Below are 13,599 nucleotides of genomic sequence, written 5' to 3'. Positions count from 1 at the left end.
CATGTCCTGGCAGCAATGAGATGGGATTTGGGGTGTATAAACACTAGCTGTGCTTTGGGTAAGGGCATTCGGTGGAACAAATCATTTTCCAGCAGATAAATTTAGCTGCTTTATCTCTGGCCTCGGGCTGCTCTGAGGGAGCGCTAAGAGCTGATATAAATGGAGAATGCATACTTTTTTGCCCAGTCACTCGAACAGCAGTCAGCAAACTCAGGCCCAAGAGCCAAATCCAGCTGGGCGCCTGTTAAATACAATTTTAAGTGAGTGGAGCCAAGCCTATTCGTTACGTGTTGTCTGTGTAGGTCTGCTTTTATGCTACAAAGGGTGGGTTGAGTAGTTGCAACAGAAACCACACAGACCATCAGACTGAAAATAGCGTATTTGCTATCTGGCCCTTTATAGAAAAGGTTTGCTGATCCTTGCTCTGGAAGGACCTGGCTCAGAACATCCGTCCACTCCTTGCAATACTGGGCTCCTATGTGAGTACCGGCTGCAAGAAAGGAGAAGCCTTCTTTTGTGACCTGTTAGGAAGGAGACAAAAGCTCTCTTGTCTCTGAGACTTTTTCGGTGGCCGCAGGATCTCCAAGACCTCCACCGCTGATGCTTCCTGCTCTAACCCTCTTCTTCCTCTCCTTGTATTTTTAGTTCTGCCTCTCCTCTCTGCCTTTCTTTTGTCCACTCCGACTCCTTTCCTCATCGCTAAATTCTTCAACTCAGATCTGGGAAATCTTGTCTCTCAGCGATTTTCAGCAGGTCGCCTCCATGTATGTGAAAGGTCGGCATTCCCTGGTGAAAATGACTGAGCAGTCATTCTCTGTTCCCCTTTTCCATCATCTAGCACAGGAAAGCCAGCTTTCTTACGTGGCCTCACGGAACCCAGGGTCTGATGCTTTATCCATCTTGACTGAGGGTCAAGGTGAGACGACGAAACGCGAAGGGAAGTCTGTCAAATGCCCTCTTTGCCTGTGCGTTTGCCTCCAGGTGTGGACTCTGCCCTAAGTGGCAGCCAGCCCACGTCAGGCAGTCAGATGTACCGCTACGTCACTTTGGGTCCTTTTAAAATAGCACTTAAAAAAAAATTTAGCCCCCAAAGATGGGTTGTTTTTGTTTTGTTTTCCTTTGAGCTGGTTTTAATGACCCAGTTGCTTTGTTTGAAAGCTATTTATTTAGACGACAGATATGTAGATGGAACTGGATAAATAAAAAAGTGAAATTGAGACTTGAAGCAGTGGTTAAAATACAAACACATAGGGGCCACTCCCTCGGACAGGGTCCCCAGACAGAACAATGGCTCAGAAATTACACTTTGAACCCTCGCCCTCCCCGTCCCAAGTCACTCCAAACCGCAAGGTCCCATGCAAGAAACTGGATTTCGGTTTGGCACCAAGTACCCACACAGCCCCCTGCTTCCTCTGCACCCTTCTCCTGATTCCCAGGGAGATGTTCACACCCATTCCTGCTGCCCTCTGCCAAGGCAGCACCAGAAGCTGCGGGCGGGCCGGCACCAAGTGCCCAGTCCAGCCCCCGGGGAGCCTGCTGACCCCCGCCCCTCCCCGTCACCTCCCACAGCAGAGTAAACCGCAGGCCGCCGCCCAGAGGCTCCACGGATGGAAAGAAGGCAAAGTTGCAGGGAGGCCGGGAGCTCCCTCACGTTAGGATGTGCAGGGGTGGGACCCGCCGGGCACAACCGAGCCCTCGCTGCTGCCCAGGGAGCCTCTGCCTCACCTGTTCGTGTCGCTAACATACACCTTCGTCAAGTCCGCAATCCCCATCAAATCCTGCGTGTGACATCCCCCCTCTTTAATGGCAAATGTTTTGGAATGTCCATAGAGAAGAAAATGGACGGCATGGAGGAAAGACTTCCCGGCCGGGCCTTTCATTTCACCTCCGGATGTCGGAATACTCGGACTGGTCATCCTCCCACTCGCTGCTTCCAGAAGTTCCCTGGGCCCCGTGGCCGGCCGCTCTGCCCCGGACGTGGGCGTGTGGATGGCTCTTGCTACCTCGCTCGCCCTTGGCGCCTCGGCCTGTCTCTCGACTGCTGGGCTCCGAGAGGTGGTGACTCGCTTCCCCGTGGTGGGCCCTGGAAGGCTTGGCTCTGTCCCCCTGGAGCTGGCGCTCAGGAGGCACCGTGGGGGGCCTCTGGATGGCCGAGGTGCAGAAGCTCAAGATGGAGCACAGGCTGCCCCAGCTCTGCTCGCACTGAGCCTGCACGCTGTGGGTGATGGCCTCCTTCACCTCCTCGCCGCAGGTCAGCAGCAGGTTCGCCAGGTCCACGTAAGGTCTAGAAATTGAGACACAGATACCGAGGATGGAGCATGTCCCGAGTGGGCTGCCGAGGGCAGTGCCCCTACCAGGGAAGAGACGTGGCCAGTGCTTGGCTTGGTGAAAGATCTTTCTGGAATTACTATCAAGCCTTTACCCATATTCTGTGGAATACTGGTCTCAAGTGACATTGGTCTGGCTGGCCATTATGTTCCAGGCTTCCAAGGAGAGAGCCCGCCACAGCGAAAGGGCCAGTGCCAATTCTCAGGTGCCCATGATGAATGCCTAGGAAGAACCTCCGGGGAGGCAGGGCAGGAAGGCCAGGTGGGACAGCTGTGTGCGTGAGAGGAGGGCAGGAGAGCTCCGGGCTGTTCAGGGAATGCCAGCTAGGAGGATTTTAGCTGGACAGGAGATGGGTCTTGGAGCCAGTAGAATAATACTTAGGCAAATGGTGAGGAGCCTTAAATGCTACACGGGGGAGTCTTTAAGGCAGGGAAGTGAGGTTGGCTAGCTTTGCACTGGATGTCCTTCTCCCAGTGGAGCCTTTTTGAACTGAGGTTCCCAAGAAACCTTTCTTCCCATGTCTGTGTTTGCCCCTGGTTTGGGCTTGGGATTGATGAAGGGCATTTTGGGAAGTTCCTGGGTGCATGTTCCTCCTTATCTGGAGGAGTCTGGAATAGGCAGTGAAGGGTAGGGGCACATGGATTCCCATGGAGCTCTTCCCTTTCTCGGTAGGAGAGGCTGGAGGAGACGGCTGGCCACGGGGGGCCGACGTGCTTGGACCGAGAGCCAGCTGTCTGTGAAATAAGCATGCTTGGTTCCCAAGGGGAGAGAGCCTGTTATTCAGGCCATCTGAGCTGCCTGGGGTAGCTCTGTAGGACAAGTGCTGGAGGAGGACGAGCCACATCATGCAAGCCTTTCTCCTGGGGGTGGGAGGTGTGTGCAGTGTGCCTGCTTCTGACCATGCACTTCGAAGCCCTGGGTCACCCCCGTGGGCAGGGAACTCACTCTGGAAGGTGAGATCATTTATAAGAAAGACTTTCTCTCTCTGTGAGCCTGGACCACCTGGGTGGCTGCATTATCGCCCATTTAATCTTTTCTCTGCAAGTTGGCAGTTGTTGCCAAGCAGGAGGAGCAGATTGTGTTGTAAGACTTGTGAAATAGTTTACTGCCATTTGTATGAATTAGTCCTCAAGTTGTAATTGAGTGAACTGCCCTCATTTCACAGATATAAAAATGGAGACAAGGCGGGGGTGGCAGGGAGAAAGCGGCTTTGGGAAGCTTCTGGGCCAGGAAGGCCTGGGGCTGGGCTGCGAGCAGAAGGGAGGAATGTTCTGGCTGATAGAGATCAGGCTGCCTTTTAAGGCCTACTTGATGCCTTCAGAGTCAGAGAGACTGGGCATGGCTGATGGGCAGGGCGCTTCCACCCTCTGAGGTTGGCCCCTAACAGTGACGAGGACAGTGACAACCTGAGGCTGGAGCTGAGAGAGGAGGGCACGGGCCACACAAGGGAAACGCTCAGGGCCTGTCTGTTTCCTTCTTTTGAAAACTAGCAACCGACTGCCTTGGGGAGTTCAAGTTTACTTGGTATATCTGCTCCAGCAGCATCAGGATGTTAGCACCTGATTGTACCTGCCACCCGCTGGGGCCGGATAAGCAAACTGCAGTTGCAGAGACTGAGCATCTCTCTTTCTGGGACACTAAACCCGATGCTCCTTCTTCCAGTTTCCCCCAGAGGCAGGAGGGGAGGGCCCTCTTGGGAATGCACGGACGGACGGCCTCTTGGCCTCCTTCGCCAGGGCGTCCTGCCCGCCAGATGAGCTCTCAGAACCCCAAGGCGGATCCCAGAAGGCTGGACCAGCCCACGCTCTCTTCTGCCCTTGGCGCTCTCTGCCGAGGAGAGAGCTGTGACCCGCGGGGAGGGGTGTGTGTTAATCTGAGCCGTGTTCCGAGCTGGCACGGTGCCTTCCGAGGCTGCAAGCTCAGCCCGTGTCTAATGACAAAGCCCAGCTCTCTCCACTGGGCGTCAGCAAGGCTAAAGGGTTTTTAAAAATACTTGGAGGGGGACGTGCCTGGAGGCTGCCAGCACCCAGTGACAGGGCGTGTGGTGGCCAAGCAGTTGACAGGGAGAAAGCGGGCAGGAAGGGGTGAGGGAAGCAGAGGGCAGCCAAGCTAGAAGGAAGCCACTTTGGGTGAGGAGCAGGATCAAGGGATGGGGTGATGTGGATTCTGGGGTGACTGACTTCCTTCTGTCTAGAGTGAAGTGCAAATTCAGTTTTCATTTTCTTAGCTGTGGCTGATGCCACACATTCGTAAAAGGTCTTCTTGATATCTGGGGGCGGATGGGGTCTTTTGTGCCCAAATCAGTTTAAAATAGTTAAAAACCCCAAGAAACTCAGTCAGTTCAGTTTGAAGCATTAGTTGACACACTGTGTAGTTGTGGCTTCAGAAAGGAAGGTAGTGGGGAGGTGGAGGGGCTGGCTGGGCAGAAGGCGAGGGGACTTGCACGCAGCCACACTGAGTGTTTAAGAAAGAGGCCCAGGTTTCCTTCTGGGGTGGACTACCTGCATTTCCAGGGCAGGCTGCTGTGGGGGCTGTGTGTTGGCTGTAAATGATATGAGGTGGCCTTTAGAAGTAAGGGGCTCATGGCCTCACAGACCTTGCTTCCATGGAGGAGGCACCAGAAAGTCACAGGCCTTACCTCTTCTTAGATTCAAGGGGTGGGGGGTGGGGTGGCAGAAAATGTCAAGACCTTTAGTTTTCCCAAAGAAGATTTTCTCCAAAAATGCAAAGTCTTCTGGGCTCCAGGAATGTTATTATAGACTTGAAAACAAGTGCCCCATCATCCATTCTTGAGGCCAACAAACTCTAATGGGTGACAGTGGACTGAGGACAAAGGAACTTCATGAGTTTCTCAGCAACGGGGTGGCTGCCTTTTCCCAGGGCACCTTGAAGGAGGGAAATGTCACAGAGCTCTGCTTGTGTAATGGGGGTATTTTTGAGAAAAGGGGAAAATCCTGCCACATTTGGAGAACAATGAGCCCTTTGCAGGTCTAGTGGGGGAGAACGCAGGCCCGCAGCAAAGAGGTTGGAGGTCTGTTCCTGACAACGGGCTTCAGAATCACCAATTCCGAAGTTGGAAACAAACCTCAGAGCAAGATCTTCAACCTCTAGCTTCACTTTCTCCCTCTGTTAAGTGGGGACAGTGTTCTCTGTCTTGTAGCACTGCTGTGAGAGGCAAATGCGCTACTCTGGTGAAGTCCTTGGCCAAGGGCCTGGCCCACCCAGAAAACTGTAGTCATGTTATTGCTATTGTCATGGATTCTATTGTTACTTTGTTTCTTTACGAGTATTTGGAGGCAGAGAAAATATTTTATCAGGCATTCATCTAACTCAAAGAAAAGGCAACATTAGTTTGCTCTTGGCAAAAGCTGCCTGTGGAGATTCACGGTAAATCTTACAAATCTTAACACTGCACCCGGGGTGTGTTGCAAGATGCCCAGCCTCATAACCAAGTGGAAAGTGACAGGTGATGGTGGTAGTCCTCCGTGGTCTAAGCGGTGGGGTGGGGAGTGGCCTGTTTAGTGACATAGCTGGGGGAAGCCGTGGCACAAACTCAGGGGCAAAAGTTCATAAAATTGTACTGATTTGGCCCAGTGAGTCACTGGTGTAAGGACTAACAGTGCTATGACTTCTGCTGGGCTGCTTAGCTCAGAGCTTGCTTTCTGCTCTAAGTCTCCAAGGAAGGGCCATTGCAGCCTTCAGGAGCTATTGTGTTAGGAGCAACTGTGTACCCACGTGCTTTATTTACTATTCCGCAGAATTTAAGATCCTATAGATGGGGTGTTTTTTAAGGAATGAGATGGCCTGGGTTTATCACTGAATTGCAAGTCCTCCAGTAAGTACGTTCCTATTTCCTTACTTTTGGTATAAAGGTGTTTAGCTGATCAAAGTTTTGACATTTGTTTTGCATTTTCTCTGGGAGGGTGTTCACATTAGAGAAGGTAAATTGGACCTTCTAAGGGAAAGGAGAGCTTATGGAGGCAGGATAAAAGCTCCTGGCATTTAAGAGTGTGGGTTCTGGAGCTAGACTGCCTGACACCTCGTCTGGGCCTTTGCCTTTCAATGTCTTTGTGACCTTTACCACACTGAACCTCAGTTTTCTCATCTGTAAAATGGAGATGAGATTGGTACCTAGCTCACAACGCTGTTGTTGGGATCAAGTGAAATATTCCTAGGAAACCATTAGTACAACCCCTGGCACTGAGTACACACGCAATGTACATTATTAGCTCTCGGGCATCTGCAGGGGCACCTACATGGCTCCTTGGAACACTCAGAGAACTGTTGGGATCTTGGCCCAGGGAAAGATCCTACACATACCGTGCTCAGTGAAAAGATTTCCTGTTGCTATTGCTTATGATTTTGAAACCGATTTCGGAAATTTCTTTTGCTTTTCCTGAAGGCCAGCAGGAAAGGGACTCCCAGGGGAGTCAGTGCAGCTTTCCCCATTTGACTGGAGAGTTCAGTTGCTGAAAAGCAGCCGCTCAAACCGAGGAAGACTTTCCTCCAGCCCCAGCAGGCAGCCCCCTTCCTCTATCCAAGCTGCACCATCACCCCGCTCCCCCTCATCCACCCCCTCCCCGCGGGGCAGCACTCACTCGTGCAGCAGTAAGTCCTTGAAGTGAATCATCTCCACCATCACCTGCGTGTTCTCCTGGGCGGCAGAGCACAGGTCGTGTTTGAGGTAGCACTCCCGCTGTAGCTGGAACACCATCTCCTTGATGGCTGGACATTTCCGGCTTATGCAGCTGAATCTGTGCCGCAGAGCGTGAGCCTTACACTTCAAGGCATCTTTGATGAATGACTTGCCCTGAGAGCACAGGGGAGGGAGAGAGGGGCAGAAGAGACCAGTCCTTGTTACATGCTTCGACATTCTTACCCTTGTTGGGCTTACATGGGATTTTTCTGACAACCAAACCCCAAGGCCCCGCCGCGCACTGACATCTGTGCAGGTGACAGGCTGAGGCTACATCAGGAGGTCTGTCCAGAGTGACATGATACCTCCCCATTCGGTCAAAAAGGATGTTACTCAGGAGACTAAAGAATCTGCCCCCTTCCTCCCGAGCTGCTCTGAGTCTCCCTGGTCCTGGGGGCTCCCATGGCCCTCTGTCCTCAAGGCAGCCCAGCTGTGGTTTGGTGGCAATGTTTCTGGGACACAAAGGGCAATTTGGCCAGGCATAAATCCAGAACTCATTGGTGACTCCCAGCAAGAGTTTCTCCCAAGTAGAAGGTGACTGCTTGTCCACATCTCACACCTTTCCTTGTTCCTTCTAGTCCCCGAGTGCCGTCAGGCCCGGGGGCTGGCCGTGCCTCCCCTTTCTGCCTCAGTGCCTCCCGCCGCCCCCAACCCAGACTCTCCTCTCCTCCTAGCCTTTAAGGAGGAGCATTCTTTTCCTTTTTGAAAGCAATTCGACTCCTTTAAACTGTTAGGATTACTGCCTCTAAAAGGCCCGCCTGGCACACTGCCTGGCAGCATCTGGAGCCTGAACTGCCCAACTGACAGCCCCTCCCCCACGCTCCCTGCCTCTGAGTGGCTCAGGCAGCCAGGCATACATCTGGCCTACAGTTCTCTTTCCTGGCAACCCCATTAGATTGTTCTTATCCTAGAAAGGAGACAGCTGTTGGGGGTGTGGAGGCGAGCTTGGGCCGTTAGCTCCCTTATCAACCTCTCCGGGCAGAGAGGCATTGTGGGGGACCTACCCAGGGATCCCTGCACCCCCTTTCTACAGAAACAGGCTGTCGTTGGAGAGGTCACCCCTCCGTTTTCAGACTGGCCCGGAAGTAACGGAGTTGAGAAAGTAACACGGGTTTAGGTTGGAAGTGGGAAGCCAGCCAGCACATTTATTTCAGTTCTCTCCTTTAGAGGCAGTTGCAGTGTCCACGGATAGTGTCTGATCACTGAGAGACCACCTCCCCCGTGGTCCCCTTTCCCCTGACTCTCCGGTGGGAGCCAAATGGGATGGGGGGCAGGGTGTGCCAGTTTATTAAGCGCTTCTGGGCTGAGAACTGATTTGAAAGTGATGCTTCTAACTTGCAAACATACTTCTGTTGGTTGAGGTAAGAAGGAAGATGAATTCATGCGAGGGCTGCAGCCAATCTGCGCTTGGTTTTCTTCCCTGACATCCTGTGGGATTGTCCTGAAATACACATCTTTCCTCCGGATTTCCCAATTCCAGTTCATCCAGAAGGGATGCTTTCTTAGGGAGCCTCAAGGAGTTCAAACGTTCTACACCTCTTTCCTTCCCCGGCTTCTGTTTCCCCTCCTGCCACCCGACATCCTCTGTAGGGGAGGCTGCCAGCCCCGCCATATCCCTTTCTGGTTCCCAGGCACTGCTTTGTCAGGCTCCCTCCAGGATGTCAGTAGATGTCACTGGTGACATTGATAAATCACACCTAAGCTGTTGGCTTCGTCTAGATACTGTCATGGCTCTACAATGAAATGGGAGAGGAAGTTTCTGACAACAACAGGGCACGCCCTAGTGCACATACGGGCTGGGGAGGATGCGAAGGAGGTGAGCCCAACGCCCCACACCATTTGAAGTGGGTTTGGATTGTTGGCACTGGAGCCCTACGGTTGCTTGTTGGGTTCTCTTCCTGCCCACGCAGGAACCGGGCTTTACCTTGGGGACCCTGGGACAACCAAAGTGGGTCAGGCCCTGACTGTGTTTATTATCCAGAGCAGGACTCACTCAGGGTTTGGACTTTTCCAGTTGGGAGAAGGGATCTGGTATTCAGGAGGAAGAAAAGTCTGCTACCCTGGAGGCCCTGAATTACCCATCTTGCCTGCCCACACGCCCGTAGGAGATGATGGATTTCTACAAATTTTGTGTCTCTTTTATTCTTGCCTATCAGGTGAAAATAGCTTTTGGCATATATAATTGGAGTCTCTGCCCTTCCCCCCTCGACCTATCGTTCCTAAAGTGATGGGCTTTGCAGACTCGGGTTGGGGTAGCCAGGCATAGTGTGTCCCTTAGAAGATGTTTATTATTTATTGTGACTTTTGTCTTCTCTGCTAAGAATCCTCAGATAATTACTCAACTTGGTCTCCATTCCACTCCACCCATGTAGACGCAGAGTAGATGCAGAGTGGAGAAGGATTTAGCCTACATGATAGCTCCAGAAAGCTGAACCCCAGAAGTGGAGTGGGGGAGACACTGGCATCTTGCCGTACACATAGTATGTCTCTTGCAAGTGCTAAATAACACCTTGAAGATCAGCTAAGAAAATCTGTTAACCAGCCTCTCCAATGACCATTTCAATCATGCAACACTAACCCCAAGTATTCCTCATGCTCAATATGGTTTTTACCTGGGCATCAAATTTTCCAGCGTTGTGCAGAAAAGTCATGCAAATCCCATGTAAGCCCCGAATCTCACAAGAGTTGTTCTCGAAACATTCAAACACGCCACACCCCACATCGCCAGCGTTGACCAGACAGTGCTGGATTTCCGCTAAAATGAGAATCACATACAATTAGGTACAAAATTCTCAGCCATGCTGGGGAATAAATACAAAGAGGCGGGTTGAAATAAAAGTAACGACTGAGAGAAAATTTAAGGGAAAAAAGTTAGAAATGACTGTTTCAGGATCTACAAAAACCGAGGAAAGAAAATTTCGTCACTTATCTACTTATGAAAATACCAGTATTTGGAAATACTTGTAAAAAATTAGACAAACCTACAATTACAAAAGTCACAATCAGAAGTTAAGTTGGAGCACTCCGTTTTTCATCCTTCCCATCTTATTGAAGCATTTGTGGGAACACTTGGTTGCAGAGCATAAGCCATTTCAGCCTCGTACACCCACAGACAAAAATGAGATCTCAACCGATGAGCGAGCTCTCTGGCTTTGCAGTTTATCAATGAAACACCCTTCTCTACTTGGATGAAGCCTGCTGCTAAGTCACGGCCATTTCCTTCCTGACTCCCAAATGAGAGGGTCCAAAAAGCAGTTTCAGTTCAGCTTTATGATTCAACACCTAAAATCAAAACAAAATTCCTATTAAGGCAGCGCCTCCAATCCATCCGCATTAAAAATACCAGGCTAGGGAAGCTGCGGCTTGCAAGCAGGCTCAGGAATCGAGTCAGATGGGGGCTAGAAACGCAACCTTCGCAGTTAGAGGCTCCTTTTAAACAGAGATCCGGTGTGAGATGTCACTTAATCCCCTAGAATTCCCGCGACCCGGGAGTCTGCTGCCCTCCTTCGCAGAATGTGGCCCTAATTCGTCTCTCTGAAAGGACAGGCTGAGAGGGAGTTAACTGTCAGGCTGCCGCGTGCAAAGCCTCTCTGCCTTCCCTCCCCCTACTCAATTCCCTGATTTAAACCAACCACAAAATTACATCAGAAAAGTATATTTTGGAAGAAGGGCGGGGTCGGAGGAGATAATCCGCATTCAGATTAAATCTACCGAGAGAATGAGGGGCGTGTATTTCGTTGAGGGTCACCAACTCCCGAGAATCACGTTCAATTCTCAGGGAAAGCTGGGAGGCGGGGAGGGTGGGTGAGGGTCCTAGGATGAGCGGGGCGCGGGCCCGGGGTGCCGGCACCCGCCTGCGGAGGTGGGGGACTCCCGGATGATCCCACGCGCGGCCCCGGCGCGCCGGCCAGGAGCGCGCAGGGCCGCGGTCCAGTCGCTCCGGGCGTCCCTAATGGACACGCATGCATTCCTGCTCGTGCGGTGAGCGCACGCACGCCGCCGCCGGCTTCGCAGGCCCCCTAAATAAAGGGAGGGCCGCGAAGAGCGAAGGAGCTGTAGGCAGATTTTCTTCCTTTCCCGGGAGCTGGGAAAAGGGCCAGCCCCGTGCCTTGCACGCTTGGCTGTGCTCGGCAGTTTGTGGGTGAGCGGAGAGCCAGTCGAGCGGCAGCGGGGCACGGTTCGAGCCGTGTCACCATTTCTTCGCTTGCTGACCTGCCCTGGAGCGGGAGACGGCGGCAACACCGCAGAGGTAGGCTTTGCGCCATCCGTCCCTCCTTCGGAAAGGAATGCCCCCGGAGGGGAAAGTTCGCAATGCAATTTGTCTCGCCTACAAAGTTCTCGGATGTCGGGCATCTTTTGAGGAGGGGGATAAGCGGTCCTGCTGCGGCCCGCCGGCTGGGAAGAGAAGTTCTCCGGATTCAAGGAGCAGCCCGGCTCCGGGGACCGTCTGTGCCCCTCCCCCGCAAGCCAGTTGGGATGCAGCAGGGAGCTTTGAACCGGACCGGGGACTCTGGAGCCAGCCCTGGCAGCGTCAGGCGCTGCTTCATTTACCCTCGACCGCGGGGAGGACAGCAACAAGTCCTGCCCCAGCCATTTCATCACCCCGCCAGCACGTGCGGATTCCCGGCGCGCGGAGCCCGGCGCGGACTCGCTTCGCCTGGCGCTTTCCTTTGCACGTCCCGCGCCACCCCAAGAGTTTGCGCGGCCCAGGGTGGGCGCCCAGTTCCGGGCGAAGAGCTCGGGGCGTGCTGCGTGAGTGCCCGGCGTCTTCTCCCAGCAGCTCCCCGCCGCGAGGGCGCACGCACTCACCTGTGTTCTGCAAGGACAGACGGCCTTTCTGCTGAGAGCCCCTGTCTTGGGGACCTTCGGGCGGGTTGGTAGCGTCGGTCCCTCGCGCCAGGTCGAAGGTGGCCAACACCAAAGCCAGGGTCACGAACTGCCCCAGCCGCTCGACACACATGGTTCTTGGTGTAAACCTCCCGCCCGGAGACCTGGATTCTTTGTGCTCCCTTCCTGCTCTTCCTCCTTCTTCGCCGCTTCCTCTCCTCCTCCCACTCTTCCTCCTCGCTTGCCTTTTCCCTCCTCGCGGCCGCGGCTCGGATAGAGGTTACCCAGCGCCCTCCCGTAGCTCTCCGGAGAGCATGTGACCAGGCCGTTAGCAGCGCCGCGAGTGCCCAGCAGTGGCAGGGATGGTGCCTCAAATATCCCTGGAAGCTCTGGTGTCACTTGAATGAAGGAGTCGAGCAGGTGTTGTCCCGGCGGCTGGACCAATCCGAGACCCCCGCCCGTTTGACAACACGGCCGGGAGGCGGGGCCTGCGCCCAACTACTACAGGAGGAAGCCGAGCGCCGCTGGGAGCGCCCGACAAAGTTGCCGACCTGGCGGCGGCCACGCGTTTGCGTGCGTGTGTGAGTGTGTGAGAGCGCGGCCGGAGATGCGTGCGCGTGTGCGGGTGCTCCAGGGCAATGGCCGAACGGACTTAAAAAAGTTAACAGCGAATCCCAGCTCCTGTTGCAGCTAAAGAAGGGCGAGAGGGGACGGTCTGCGCTGGGACAGCGTCCCCCCAACCCCCCCAAGCTCCTGGCTCGCATCACACCCGCATCGGGCTGGGAAAGTTTCCTCTTTCTGCCTTTTGGAATTCAATTGAGATCCTCAGCCCCAAGGCCTTGACAGATTGGAGAAGTTTCCTGGACACAGTGATAGTCGGGGCATGCTGGGCACATATGGGAATCCCTGGCGTTATGACGCTTTGCGCTTAAAAAAAAATCCCTCGAACTATTTAAGATAGGAGTAGAAGCATTAGATATAGGACTTGGCCTGAGCGACTGCCCCATCTTCCTCTTCGCCCCGCTTTGATGGGCCCTGCAACACCTTGGGTGCCAGATTCTCGCCCCTCCCCCAATCTAGACGGATTCCAGGCTGGGCTGCAGGGATCCAGGTGACAGACTGGACTTGCATCATTTCCAGGCGGTGTCAGGGAGGCCCACACAGCCCTGAGTCAGCCCGCCGCGGAGCATCGCGTGCCCCAGAGGCTGGAGCTTGAAAGGCAACTTTACGCGTCTCCAAACATACTCTTCCATTTTTCCAAATCGCTACTCTACGCCCCGTTTTGGGCTCCCTTTACTCTCCATTCATCGCATGGAACTGGTCAAAAAATTCCCCCCAAACCCTAAAAACAGAACCCAAGGGAATTCTCTCCATCGATTCTCCTTTCGTATTCGAGCTCCCTCCCCAAGCATGGCCGGGGCTGGCTTGCCCCCGGCTGCTTTCCCCCACGGCTCGCAGAAGCAGGGAGAAAGTTGGGCGCCGCTCGGAGCGCCTCTTCCCCCGCTGTGTGTGTACGTGTGCACGCTCACGTCTCCCCGGCGCCGGGGCCGGGGACAGGAACTGCTCCGGGCATCGTCAGTCCGACGGCGCTGCTCAGGGGGCTCGCGGGGCTGGGGGAGGGCGGGGACGCGAGCGCCGCGCCACTCACCCCGGGTTGACGCGCCCTCGCCCCTCCCCCGCCGCCTCCACCCTGCTCCTGGAGAACAGGTGAGCCCGGGTACCAGCTCCCTCCCCCCACCCCCGCCCCG

The 13,599-nt window shown here is 54.2% G+C and overlaps 1 protein-coding gene across 1 annotated transcript; it reads right to left on the bottom strand.

Moving 5' to 3' along the window:
• Positions 1-1,146: 1,146 nt before the first annotated feature.
• On the bottom strand, positions 1,147-12,631 carry STC2 (stanniocalcin 2). The gene is made up of 4 exons (XM_006198973.4): positions 11,834-12,631; positions 9,637-9,779; positions 6,927-7,138; positions 1,147-2,284 (listed from the first exon to the last, which is right to left on the bottom strand). The coding sequence occupies exons 1-4, from the start codon at positions 11,982-11,984 to the stop codon at positions 1,882-1,884; spliced, it is 909 nt and encodes a 302-aa protein (XP_006199035.2). The 5' UTR covers positions 11,985-12,631; the 3' UTR covers positions 1,147-1,881.
• Between the last annotated feature and the right edge of the window lie 968 nt (positions 12,632-13,599).

Source organism: Vicugna pacos, chromosome 22, assembly GCF_048564905.1.
Source record: "Vicugna pacos chromosome 22, VicPac4, whole genome shotgun sequence".
Classification (NCBI taxonomy): domain Eukaryota; kingdom Metazoa; phylum Chordata; class Mammalia; order Artiodactyla; family Camelidae; genus Vicugna; species Vicugna pacos.
This window is presented reverse-complemented; position numbering and strand designations above follow the sequence as displayed.

Coding starts and splice junctions, on each gene's coding strand:
- STC2 (XM_006198973.4), bottom strand. CDS start 11,984: ATGTGTGTCGAGCGGCTGGGGCAGTTCGTGACCCTGGCTTTGGTGTTG. Junction 9,780..11,833: donor TCTGTCCTTGCAGAACACAG/GTGAGTGCGTGC, acceptor TTCTCATTTTAG/CGGAAATCCAGCACTGTCTG. Junction 2,285..6,926: donor AAGGACTTACTGCTGCACGA/GTGAGTGCTGCC, acceptor CTCAATTTCTAG/ACCTTACGTGGACCTGGCGA.